General features: G+C 35.5%; 1 protein-coding gene and 1 long non-coding RNA gene across 3 annotated transcripts; one reads left to right on the top strand and one right to left on the bottom strand.

Annotated features, from left to right (window-relative positions):
* Window positions 1-491: 491 nt before the first annotated feature.
* Window positions 492-3,055, bottom strand: LOC113273886. 2 transcript variants are annotated; one of them, XR_003322652.1, is made up of 4 exons: window positions 2,810-3,055; window positions 1,864-1,945; window positions 1,329-1,413; window positions 492-1,200 (listed from the first exon to the last, which is right to left on the bottom strand). It is a non-coding gene; the product is annotated as an uncharacterized LOC113273886 (long non-coding RNA). The 2 variants fall into 2 exon arrangements; XR_003322651.1 differs by having other exon boundaries at window positions 1,329-1,416; window positions 2,810-3,047.
* Window positions 3,056-5,045: 1,990 nt separating this feature from the next.
* On the top strand, window positions 5,046-6,936 carry LOC113272531. Its single transcript, XM_026522354.1, has 3 exons — window positions 5,046-5,325; window positions 5,394-5,462; window positions 5,834-6,936. Exons 1-3 carry the CDS (start codon window positions 5,046-5,048, stop codon window positions 6,934-6,936), a joined length of 1,452 nt encoding a protein of 483 aa, XP_026378139.1.
* Window positions 6,937-14,060: the final 7,124 nt, after the last annotated feature.

Here is a 14,060-nt window from a genome sequence, read left to right as displayed (position 1 = left end):
CTAGTATCCATGGGCTTAGCATGAATACCCTTCAGGGGCAACTTCGCAATGGGATGAATATCTTTAACAAGTTAAAGCCCGTTTTTAACCTCCACAACATGTATTATGTCTGAACGTATATAGGTCTCGTTTTCAGTTTTTTCGAGAATAAAAAAAATTCAGAGAGAAAAATTTTGGTTTCAGAGAGAGCTCAGATCAATCGAAAGAGAGCTGAGAATTGAATCAATCGGTGAATCAGTTTCAGAGTAAGATCTGTTTATTCTCCACTAGTACAGCACGCACGCGCGATGCGCCTAACGTTTTGTTGAATTCTATAATCTTATCAGTTTAGAATTAATTGGCTATTTCATCCATAAATTAAGACTTCACTAAATTAATAACATGCCGGTTACCGAGATTTAACTGTCATGAATCAGGAAAAATGAAAAAAAAGAGTCAGTAGACTTCTGTTGGGCGAATGATTGGAACAAAGAAAACACTGAGAAGAACTCTTATGCAAAGCTAAGTCTACCCTTTCGTGGATAGCATAGGCAAATTGTATTAGACTTGAACAAAGTTGTACCCAAAAACATTGAGAAGTCTTATTTAAACGAATCTCTATTTCTATTGAGTATTACCTCAAAATATTATGCAGAAAAAAGATAAATTGAAAAGCCAATGTCGCATAAGATGCTACAAAAACAACCTTTAGTTCAATAAATAAGGTTCATAGAACCAACAGAGATAGCCCATAAATTCTTAATAGTTCTGTCTTCATTCTGTTTAACGAAAAAGGGACCACCACAATGCCTGCTGGGATACTCCACTCCTCCAGTTTGTCTTCTGCTAAGTCTTAAAGAGTATTGCGAGTGATAGTTGCAACAACGTAGGGAGGTTTCTGCCCTGAAGGGGCAAGGAAGGGGAAATTGGTCGTTGAGATGAAGAAACTTGTACTTTTCATTCCTAACAAATTTTGGCTATCATGTCCATTGAGGTACCAACATCCATAATAGAAACCTCCTCAAAAGCAACAACAACATGGCATCCCATATCCAGTATCGGAGTAATGATGCCACGATGCATGAAATTAAAAATAAATTGAGGGTTGTGAATACAGGTAGAAAATTGTTCCTAACCTCTTCCACCAAAACAATGTAAGCTTTCGCGGAAGAAAGCAAAAATGGACAACTATGATGTCTTACTTCAAGAATGATCACGCACCTATGCCAAATTATTAAAGAGTAAAACACAATGTATAAAAATGCTTTGTATATGGAAGTTTAAATCTTGATACAGGCCAGGTAAGCAATAGTTATAATAGCAACTAATTAGAAGGAGCACAACGCTACCTTAAACATGCATTCAATCACAACGGCTACACCCATGTTGAAGTAGATTTCGGTCGCATTAGTCGAGGACAATGAGAGACCAACTCTGCTGATATGGGAGAGGTGTTAGTAACGGGAGACATAACAGTAAAGAGCAAAACTGTCAGATAAAATTTTTAATAAACATTATAAATGGTAAACGTGGTCCATTTTCGGAGACAAAAACGACAATGGGTGGTTCCGTGGTCTCCAAAACTACGATTGAGCTCAAGATATGAGTCGCCACAAAGGGTGATCTTCACACAATGGCCACTATATCTAAATATATTTGTCGGATAAGCAATAGGTTGAAGGATAAATATGTCGCTGCGCATATCATTTGAGGCCTACACAATAACTCTAATTGGCACCCCACTACTGACATTAAGTGTGTTAAATGTATCTTAAAGACACGATCGGTGTTACAGGTACTGCCGTTGCATCACGACATTAAGCATGTTTGTAAATCGAGTTATTATAAGATAAATTGGCCTTGCCTTATACTGAGATTTTATACCTTAGGTGCTGATCTATCCAAATGGATGCTGAAATGGCATCCCTTGTCAACCTCATGAGTTTGAGAAACTTGAGAACATTTCCTACAGAGTACAGATTGCTAAGGTTAATGACAATTAGAAAACTAAAACTCATATCCCCTTACCTTACGTAGATGTTGTTATTGACATTAACATAAATCCAAACTCAGCAGAATTAAACTAAAACTACCCTAATAAGTACCAAATAACTCAGATGTTGTTGATTTATTCTGTTACCTATTAGGTGCATATACTGTTACAAATTAAAAAAATAAATAAAAATAAAACCCCATTGGTTTCTACTGTTAATTGAAACAAATTCAGTTCCAAAGTGCAAAATCTATATATTACTAATCCAACCAAAAACTTTCCACATACAAATCTCTTCTTTTTTTCCCCCAAAATCAAAGCAGATCCAAAATCAATAAAAAAACACTTAAGATACAAAATCCAAATCAAACCCAAATTTTAAATCGGATCCAGTAAGAAAGACTTACTTTATGAACTTCTTCACCAAAAAGTTTAGAATTTCCAGTCGTGTTGGATAATTGGTTCATTGTCTATCACCCTAATCTAATACGAATTAATCCTTTGTTTAAACCTATATTTCTTCAATCGAAAAATAACTCCGAAATTAGATAAATCAATCTTACTAATCAAATTAACCAAATCGATCTTGGTTGGAACGAATGGAGTTCGAAATTCAATTGTTATAATTGATCTGTAAGCTGTACGAAGAAGAAAGAGAGAAAAAGAATTGAAAAAAAAAGCCCTAATGAGGTTGTCGATCGATGTAGAATGTTTAATTTAACCGAATTTGTTCAATTGATGTTGTTCCAGTAAGATCCTAGTACGAATTAATCCTTTGTTTAAACCCAGATTTATTCAATCGAAAAATAACTCCGAAATTAGATAAATCAATCTTACCAATCAAATTAACCAAATCGATCTTGTTTGGAACGAATGGAGTTCGAAATTCAATTGTTCTAATCGATTTGTAATATGTACGAAGAACAAAGAGAGAAGAAGAAATTGAAAAGAAGCCCTAATGAGGTTGTCGATCGATGTAGAATATTTAATTTAATCGAATTTGTTCAATTGATGTTGTTCCAGTAAGATTCTCAGAGGGAAATGATGAATAGTAGGAAAAGAATAGAAAAGAAAAGAGAAACGAAGTCGAAGAAGTTGTTGCTTACCCCCTAGGTTTTCTAGAATTTACCGGAGTTCAACCGGTGGACTCCATTTTTATTTAAGGTCAAATTGGTAAATTAGGGGTGTCCGGACCAAATTTTTGGGTCGTACCAAAAATAGGTCTTTTTTTATATTAGTAAGATTGAAAAAGAAACATGCAATTTTGAATCTTCAATCTAGTTGAATCAATTGAAATTGGTGAAGTAGTTTTAGAGTAAGATTTGGTTATTCTCCATTGAAGAAGAAGATTCTTCATTAATTCTGTTCCAGAATAATTGTTCTTCAACTGAGTAGACATTTCGAAATCGGTTTTGAATTCAACTGAAATCAGAAGTGTTTGCATATTTGAATCATTGAATCTGAAGATCTACTTCAGTTTTCAATTGCAGAGATCTTACAAAGCTTGATTCGTTATTGGATTTGATTGAATCATCGATTGTAGAGATCAAACGATTTGATTTCTTCTCATTATTCAAGTTCAATCTCGTTAACAGGTAAGATTTAGTTTTTTGCTCTAAACTTTGTTTTGTTTTTAACATATTTGTTCTGAATAATGTAATATACAAATTGTTTGTTATGTTCATATTGTTTGTTATTAACCGTGAATTTGACATGTTTGTACCTTTTGAATAAATCTTTTTTCCAATTTATGATTTCATTTTGAAACACAATGAAACTGATAATCAAACAATGTAGTTTGTTTTTGATGTGTATCATTTCAAATATTAGGTCATGTTTTTAGTTTTTGATGTGTATTGTTTGTGTTTTTGGTTTTTATGATACAATAATGTAGTTGTTGAACATGTTACGTATACGACAATGTTGTTTTTGATGTGTATACTTCATCTTTTTCCACTGATTGCCCTGAATATACTTCTCACGAGGGGCGCAACCCCGAGTGATTTGCGTCATGACCAGATTTTAAGCTACAGGATATGCTGAAATCACATATTGAATCTCAGGACATGTAGTAGTTCAAACCTGATTATGTTAGTGAATACAAGCAATGTAGCTTGTCAATGTGTTTATATTGAATGTCGTTGTTATAGAAAACACATATTGAATCTCAAAACAACTTATCCAAGTTACTTCCAATTCTGAAAACAACTATTGGTAGTTGCTTATGGTTGTGGAAACAACTTTGGTTGGTTGCTTTCAATATTTTCTCCAAACAACCTGTGGTAATTGCTTCTAGTTGTGGAAACAACTTTGGTTGGTTGCTTTCAATATTTTCTCCATACAACCTGTGGTGGTAAATATGGTTTTCGCAACTTGTATCCTTCGCAATTTACTGAGTTTTTTTTTTTCTTGTCAGGTAAATATGGTTGTCGCAGAGGTTAACTTTTGCAACTTAAGCATCTCTCGTTTTATTTCGGAATCAACTACCTTCGAGGAGATGTGAAGTGTTGTGTTATATTCCTGGAGTATTCTTTAAGTCCCATTTGTGATTCTTTCTGATGTTAATGGAGTACTTCAAACCGTTTGGTCTGATTTAGATTTGAATTTTATTGTTATATACTGCCAATGTAAGAGAATAGAAGTTTTGAAGTTGAATGTTCAGTTTGAAACTCCTTCTTCTTCAGCTTCTTCGAGTTGTGTTTCAACTGACAGTTTGGCTTTTGTTGAAGACACGACTGATGATGTTTCAATGAATCAATTATCTATAAGAGAACCAAGGAAGTGTGATGCTTGGGCTGGAATTCTTACCGATGTTGGTCAGATGTTTGAGGGAGGGAAAAAGAAGTCTGTGATGTCATGATGAAGTATCAAGTGGAGAGTGGGTACAAAGTCAAACCCGTGAAGAGTGATCCGGAGCACTATACCGTTTGTTGCCTTTTCAAAAAAGAAAAATGATGTAAGTGGAGGTTACAATCATCTTTGGCAAGACTCAAAAGGCCATGCTTTTAAGTGCAAGTCTTTTATATCGGAGCATTACTGTGGGTTGGCGTGCTCTGATCCTTCAAATCTTCGAATGACGAAGACTTTTCTTAAGAACATTATAAAAGACGATATTAGAGTTTCAACTAAGCAGAAATCAGCTGCTGACATTCAAGATTTGTTTTTCAGAGAGTATCAAGTTGACCTCAGCTACCATCAAGCATACCATGGACTGAAATATTGCAAAGAATATATTTGGGGAGATGATATCAAGTTGTATTCTGACTTCTTGTGGTATGAAGAAGCTGTGAAGCATTATAATCCTGGAAACGTTATCAACTTTCAGTTTAATGCTCAAACCGACAGTTTGAGAGGTTTTTTATTGCTTTTGAAGCTTGCATTACAAGTTTCAACAAGTATTGCCGTCCTATGTTTATAATAGATGCTATGTTTCTTACTGGAAAGTTCATGGGTGGTCTTATGGTAGCTTGTGGGGAAAATGGCAACCAAGGTATTATGCATTTTCTTTCCTCTCTCTCTCTTTATGATGCGTTTCTTTATTTTTTGTGTTTCTATCTGTGGTTTTACATTTGTTTGTTTCAAATTATGGGGAAAAACCTTTGGTAGAAAATTTGTAGCAGGCGTATGTTGTTGTTTTTAAGTTTCATGTCTAGCCTGATGTTGTTGTAGGTTCAGATTTTTGTGAAACAACTTTAAGAATTTTGAAACCAACTTGACCAAGTTGCTTCCATTTTTTGATACAACTTGTGCTAGTTGGTTCCTTTTTTCTGTAGACAACTTGTCGTGGTTTCATTCACTGTGTAATTCGAAACATGCTACCCATTTTTTGTATTAAATTTTATTGTTTCTTTTTATTTGCAGAGATATTTCCAGTTGCCTTTGGGATTGTTTGTAGTGAAAATAGTGATAATTGGCGCTGGTTACTGGAAAGTTTGAAGGGAATTGTCGATGTTGATCGTCCGTTGACCATCATATATGATCGTGGAACTGGACTTTTGAACACTGTTCCTGAAATCTTTCCGAATTCTTTTCACTCATATTGCTCGTACCATATGAAAGGAAATATTCCAGTTAGCAAAGGCAGGAGTAGACAAACTGATATTAAGTTGTTTGAGCAATGCTACAGTGTTGTCACCAAGGAGCAATTTTTGAAGGCAGTATCAAGCATGGTAAATATGAAGTTGTTCTCTGTTATTGAGTGGATGAAGAAGATCCCACTGAAGAACTGGGCTGCTCATGAGTTTCTTGGAAGGTATGGAGAACTTACATCCAATGTAGTTGAAAGCTTTAATAGTTTTCTTAGGCACGAAAAGCAACTGAAAGTCATCGAGTTGATTGAATGTATTCGTGCTCGGACAATGGAGACAATGTGGAAGAGGAAGCTTGCATCTAGCAAGTGGACTGCAATACTTACCCCTAAGATGCAAGCAAGGTTAGACAAGAGGATAACTGACTGTCGTAGATACAAGGTGCGTCGAGACAGTGAAAAAGTATTTGAGATCATAACTAATACCGGGAAGCATACTGTCGACTTGGACTCCCGGACCTGCACTTGTCAGTGGTGGAAAAAACACAGCTCCCCTTGCAGTCATTCCGTGAAAGCTATGGTGCAGATTGGTGAGGAAGAGGTATACAACCACATCACATCTTACTACATTGTCGAATACTACAAAGGTATGTATGCAAAACCTATTTATCCCATTCCTGACGAAGACAAGCCGGATGAGATTTCTCTTACTAAATATGTCATTCCTCCCCCTGTTGGACCACACGTTGGAAGACCAAACTCGGTTCGTAAACACAGTTACCGTGAGAAATTCCGCAAGAAGAGAAATTGTGGCCATTGTGGAATGCTTGTATACCATAATCGTAGAACATGTCGGAGTGCTCCATTGGCCCCTAGCCCACCAATTTTCAAGGATCAGCCAAGGATTGGAAGGTTTTACAGAATGATGTTCCTATGATCTTATGAACCTCTCAAGGATCAGCCAAGGATTGGAAGGTTTTACAAAATGATACTTTTTTCATTTGTTCCAGTTTGTTTTATGTTTTTCTGAACCTTTCTTTCATGTTTATGTTTAGGTTTTACTGAACTTCTGATTTATGTTTATCTGAACTTGATTTTGTCTTTAATTTATAATGGTACACTTTTTTGTTCAACTTGTTATGCTGCAGTTGTTATGCAATCAGGTTCTTTTTCATGGAAATTATGTTGTTGCTTCTGTTTTATGGAGACAACTTTTTGCTAGTTGCTTCCATGTTGGGAACAACTTCTGCAAGTTGCTTCCATTTTTACGGAGACATCTTTTTGCTAGTTGCTTCCATATCAATTCCTGCATGATTTTTTTGGTGACAACTTTTATTAGTTGCTTCCAATTTTGGAACAAACTTGAAGCAAGTTGCTTCCATAGACGGAGACAACTTGAAGCAAGTTGATTCCATTTAAGAACACAACTTGATCAAGTGTATGTATGTATTTTTTATCCATCTCCCCTTTTACCTATGCATACCTGCAACCATATAGAAATATTGCAACACTGAATATAATCAAAGGGAAATAATCAAACCATTCAAACTTTAACTAGAAAATATTAAGAAGTGTACTTTAATTAGATAATACCAACATAATGTTTTACAACCAATAATAATTTGTTGTTCAATCAGAATAATACTAATAGTAATACTAGATAATTAGATAATTATAGATAATACTAACAAGTTTTCTCTGTCATTCATTACTACTAGGAATATATCACAATCTGACTTGAATTTGTACCATTTTTTTTCTTCCATTCGTCAGTTGCATCCAGTATACGGAACACCATCTTGACCTTCTTTTTGTTAAACTTGTCAATATAATACTCCTCCTGACAGCATACGCCATTCTTTGTATTTCACCAACATCTTCATAAAAACGCACACAAAAATTGCGCAGTCAGGGTGTTCTTGCTGTTGAAGTACATTTAGAACCTTCAATGTATAAACGATTTCTCCACCGTCTTTGTCTCGATGTCCAATCTCATTTAAAAAATTTCTTAGTGGCTTTTTAAGTGTATGCAACTGACCTGACAACACTGGACTCTGCCACATAGAGTTTCATACCTTCCATACTCCTTCATGTAATACCAGCAACACCCAGTGGAAGTTCATGCACAGTGGAAACATCAGCATTTTCTTCTTGGCATCCAACTTGTAATTAGCCTCACATAATCTACTACGCAACTCGTTTCTACTGTATTCTCGTCTCCGTCTTCCATGGCTTATTGTACGCATCTCTGTGTCATTGTAAAAGTTTTTAAAAATCAAAAAGATAAAGACATCTATTTATGAAAAAAGTTTTTACAAGTCAAAATAACATGCAATCCGGTAATACTAACTAGTGTGTAATTTATCAGATGAAAAAGTTACTTACCAAAAGATTGGTATTTACTATTACATGTTCCGAGTATGCATTATCAGCAAAAACCTTTTCCATCTTAGTTTTTAGGATACTTATGTAGAGGTCTACGATGTCACTATCAATATAGAGATCATCCAATAGATCTTGGATGAATCTTTTCTGAATATGAAATTCATTATTCGGCCCAAAATAAGCCATTTCCTTGCATAATCCAACAACACAGCAAACATCATTATTCGGTCCAGAAAGTTATGAAGTCAACTGAAGCATGTTCCTTTCTAGTTTTTTTTTGGAGTATTAATGAAGTCGACTTAATGCGTCAGCTGAAAATAAAAGTTTTTAGTGTTTTTTACCCTTTTGTGGCGTCCTCGCAGAATTCTTGGAGTATTTTTCGTTGATCTTCACTGCACTTATCCCAAAGCACAAGACTTTGTGGACGCTTGACTGGTTTTGGTTGAGGAGGTGTTGGGTCGATGTACTCTATTTCTTCCAAATCAATAACTTCACTCCCCAGTTGTTTATTGTTCTTCTTGGTGTGTAAACCTGTTCCAGTGAATCCATCTCCCAATCCCTTCTTCTTCCTCTCCCTTGGATTGTTCTTGAATCTTCTAATAATAGAATCAACAGCAGATTTTGCTTTCTCCTCAACTTGTTGCTCTCCAGTTTCTGATAACTCACTCTCTTCGTCTGCTTTTGGTTGTTTAATTATTTGAGAAGCTGGGACTGGTGCTGCCGGAGACATAAAATGCAAATCAAAAGATGGACCTTGAAAGGATTGGTTTTGCACGTAGACTTCATTATTGCTTCTTGGAGTGTGTAGAACAACAGCCATTTCATCTGCTGTTTTGTTTTCATCCTCATTCTCTTGTGTACAATATGCTACTTCCTGCAAATTCAACAAAGCACTCTACTTAAAAAAAAATCACTAAAAACACAGCACACTGAAAACAAGTAGAGGAGACAACCTTGAGGAAGTTGCTTCCACATATGGAGAAAACTTGAGCAAGTTGCTTCCAACTTGAATAATTTGCTCCCCAAACATATGGAGACAACTTGAGGCAAGTTGCTTCCATCCAAATATTATTTACTACTAAGTTTACCAATCTACTAAGTAAATGAATGAAAGTTACCTTTCTAATGCATCTTCTTCATCAACTGCACTTGTTCTTTCATCCTGCTCTTCCTCCTTTGCAATTTGAGTTGTCTTTTTCTGCTCTCCCTCCATTGCAACTTGCTCTTCCTCCATTGCAACTTGCTCTTCCTCCACTGGCGCAACTGGACTTGCCTTTTCTTGTTCTTTCTCCATTGCAACTGGTTCTTTCTCCACTGGCGCAACTGGACTTGCGTTTTCTTGTTCTTCCTCCAGTGCAACTGGTTCTTTCTCCACTGGCGCAACTGGACTTGCATTTTATTGTTTTTCCTCCATTGCAACTGGTTCTTTCTCCACTGGCGCAACTGGACTTGCTTTTGTTTCTTCTTGTATATTGCCTTTTACTCGCGGTGTGTCAGCGAAATATGTGGCAGTTATACCATTAATGTCCACTTGCTGCATCAACTCATCATAACTATCTGGCATATCCACCTCGGCTGAATCTTTCCTTTCAATCGGCTCCTTCACTGCAGTTAATGGTGTTGCCTCTTCAGCAACAGAGATTTCTTATTCACTCACCTGCATTGTCTTATCGGCATTTAGATTGACTCCCTCATTTTCTGTTTCACCGACTCCCTCATTTTCTGTTTCATCGACTCCCTCGTCATCTTCTTTAGTATCACCTACATTTTCTGTAGCTTTAGTGTCACCTACATTATCTTCTTCCTCCGTTTCTTCCTCATCAGCTTCTTTAGTGTCACCTACATTTTCTGTAGCTTTACTGTCACCTCATTATCTACTCCATCAGTTTCACCTACTTGCACATCATCTTCTTTAGATTTATGGTCGGAGGACTGTCCGTTGGTTGTTTTACCTTGAAACATTACGCTCCACTCCTTGTACTTTTGCTCCCTTGAGAGGTTCTCTGGTGTGTTCTTCAAATCCTCCCAGTCATTCGAGTTCTTGTACACGTCGGCCATATGTTTCTGTTGATCATCGCTCAAATTAATCTTATCCTTGTTAGCTTCATAAACGCTTCTAAGGAAGTAGTTTTCAGCGATGAACTTTCCTAAGAACTGATATCTCCCATCAATCCTATAGAAGACCTCTTGGAGTGCAACATTTTCGGCTTCAAGGAATGCGCCATTTAGCCTCTCTTCTTTAAGTAAATCATATAGCAGGTTGTTGAAAGATTTTTCTATTTCTAATTCTTCTTGCAATTCTTTCAACTAAGTCAGTCCTAGCTCATCTGGTGATAGTTCGTCTCGAATGCCTTCTGTAAACTGAAAAGTTCCAAATTAGTCAGCATTTTTTCTTCAAAATCAGTGGCAAGTTAATATACAACTGGAATAGAGAACTTTCTGCTTCAACTTCTGAAACCAACTAGATCAAGTTGCTTTCATTTATGGAACAAACTTGAGCAAGTTGCTTTCATATTATGGAGATAAATTGAGCAAGTTGTTTTCATTTATGGAGCAAACTAGATCAAGTTGCTTTCATTTCATGGAGGCAAATTGAGCAAGTTGCTTCCACATATGTTGTTTCATAACACTAGGAAGTAAATCCTAAAGTAAACAATAATGACTAAAGTAGCATAAGAATTTTTACTTACAGTAAATCCTTCTGGGAACACCATATTCCCGTCTTTATATTTCCTTTCTACTGTCAACTTGTTGCACAATTCCAGTTGATTCCACCTAGTGAATCTCGGAGTGGAATGCTCAAATCCTTCTTGCTTCGCCAGGTAGTTGCTATGCTCCAAAAACCAATACTGAAAAAACATTTAAAATGTTGGTTAAGTATCTCAAAACATTTTAGATCAAGAGCAACTTGTCAACAAATTTTCATTTTTTTTTACCAACAAAAGTGGTATGCACCCAGGTACACGTTTAAGACCATCTTTTCCTTTTGGTTTCTTTATATTTTCCATCAAATATTTCACTATGTGGTCTAGCCACGACACTCTATGCATGGAGAACAAGTATGGAAACCATATTTGAGTAAAGTAAGCTCCACTAGTATCCGTGAAAAAAACACGGTGCACAACCACATGCCAAAGAAAATCAGAAACAACGCGGGGTCCTTTCCATTTTCAGCTTCTTCTCTCAACACTGCATCGATCTGTTTCCTAGTAACTTTGTAGTCTTTTCCTTCTATTGAGGGTAAATGTTTGTGCAAGAATCTTATGTGGTCTTTAGTTACTATACTCAATTTCTTCTCCAATTCAGCATCTTCAGGCCTTCTTTGCCCTTTGAAGAAAACAGCAAAGTCATCTGCTTTTGGAACATAAACCTTTTTATTTAAAACAAATCCAACTTCCAACTTCTTCCTCACTATTACACTATCATGGAAATTGAGAAGCATCTCTACAACTTGAGGAATCTTAGTTTATACATCTCTTTCAGCCGTTACGTCTTTCGGAGGCCTGTTTTCTGGTTGTTCTTTAAAGAATGGTTCAACAAAACCCCAATACGGAGACCCTCTTAAGGCTTTCTTATGGGCTGGCTTGTCTTTCAATACTTTGTACAAGTAGTAACTCATACCTAACAATGGTAATAACCAATATTTATATGCTAACTCTATCTTCTTCTTTTACCTGCAATCATGCAAGCTATCCAGTTAACATCTATTACACAGAGTTACTACTTGTCTCAATGTATAAGAGCACATCTCTATAGAACATAGAAGATTTATATGTTTTCTTTCATACCTTTTCCGAGTTGAACTTTAATAACAGTTTTTGTTTCTTTGTTGTTGGGAGCATTATCTGCGGATTTGGTTGCCATTTCCTTCAATCTTGGTGAAGTCCTCTTCATACTAGTGTTGTTCAGAGAATATAAATAGTTAGCATGACATCTCAATAGAGCTAACTAATTCAAGTTGTATCCATATATAGGAGGAACTACCAAAATATGACTCCACTACCTTAAGTTGTCTTAGGAAATTGAGATAAACTACCTGAAGTTGCCTCCAGAAATGACAAAAATTGGGAACGACTAGCATAAGTTGCCTCCAAAATACAAAGGCAACTAGTACCAGTTGCTTCCAAAGCACAATTCATTTCAGAACATAATGTGAACAACTAGCATAAGTCCAGTACTACAGGATGTCTTCAGAACCATTAAACATGTTCCATTGCATTCAACATCGTACAACAAGTACTAGTTTTCAATTTATAAGGCATAGATGCACAACTGGCTCAAAATATGAAGGCAAACTACTACCAGTTGCTTCCAAATATGGGAACAACTAGCATAAGTTTCCTTCAAATATGAAGGCAACTACATTTCTAATTCAAATATGAAGGAAACTAGTACAGGTTGTTTCTCCAAAATCTGTAGCAAAATACCTTTTTTCTATAGAATGATTGCAGAGATTCAAAATAAACTATGAAATGTGACAAAGTAAATCGAATGAAATTAGTATCACCATATGAAGTCAACTTCTACCAGTTGCTTCCAAATATGTGAACAACTAGCATAACTATCTTAAGTTGCTTCCAAATATGGGAGAAACTAGAAGGAGTTGCCTCTACAAATGAGGTCAAAAACTATCAAAATGGACCCGATAACATGTTTCAGTCATTATTCAAATCATAATTAACCAGCAAAATGGACTACAAACATGTTTAGAACTCAGATAATTGACAAATAACATGTATTAATTTCTTTGACATCATTACCGTGTGCAAATACTAATTTTACATGTTCTGTGACACTTATTGTGCTTTTGATGTCAAAAATTACAGATTAAAACCAAACAATCACACAAACCGTCAAACCCTCAACATAAGTTAGTACTAATTCATCAACATAAATAATTACTGTTCTTTGAATCACAAACAAAATATATGAACAACTAGCATTAGTTGAAAACCATTAGTAAAATGTGAAGGCAACTACTACCAGTTGCTTCCAAATCTGTAGTAAAATACCTTTTTCCTATAGAATGATTGCAGAGATTCAAAATAAATATAGTTCTAATGCATTTCTAATGATTGCAGAGATTCAACATAATGGAACAAAGTAAATCGAATGAAATTAGTATCACCAGCAGGTTTCTTACCTTTACTGATTTCTTTTCACTAGCAGAAGCATTCGATTCCTTGAACAGCAACAGAAGCAGTTCTATTTGTCTTTTCATCACATGCAACATCAAATTGAATGAAATTAGTATCAATAACACCAACAGAATCAGTTGATTTTGTTGTCTTTCATTACATGCAACAAAATCAAAGAAAATTATCTAGCAGATATCAGTAACGAACATTTTCAAAACTGAAATCAAATGAATCGAACTCTTTTTTGAAGATAAATCATGTATTAAACCCTAAAAATTGAAATCAAGTGAAATTCAAACTTAATTCAAACAAAAAATCTTTGATTACCTTGGTTTGTTCTTCTTTGATGTTGTCGTTAGATTTTTGAAGTTTTTTTGATCTGTTGCTTCGTTTTTGTGGTTAGATTTTTGCAAAATCTCTGAACTAATCTACTCCTTTATCTAGTTCGCTGTTTTCTGTAACAATCAATTGGTTTTGTTTCAGTTTTTTCTGGTTTTTGTAGTCGATTCGTTGCAGGTTTTTTTTAGTTTTTTTTTTT

The sequence above is a fragment of the Papaver somniferum genome, chromosome 4 (assembly GCF_003573695.1).
Source record: "Papaver somniferum cultivar HN1 chromosome 4, ASM357369v1, whole genome shotgun sequence".
NCBI lineage: Eukaryota > Viridiplantae > Streptophyta > Magnoliopsida > Ranunculales > Papaveraceae > Papaver > Papaver somniferum.
Note: the sequence above shows the minus strand (reverse complement) of the source record. Positions and strands in the feature narration are given on the sequence as shown.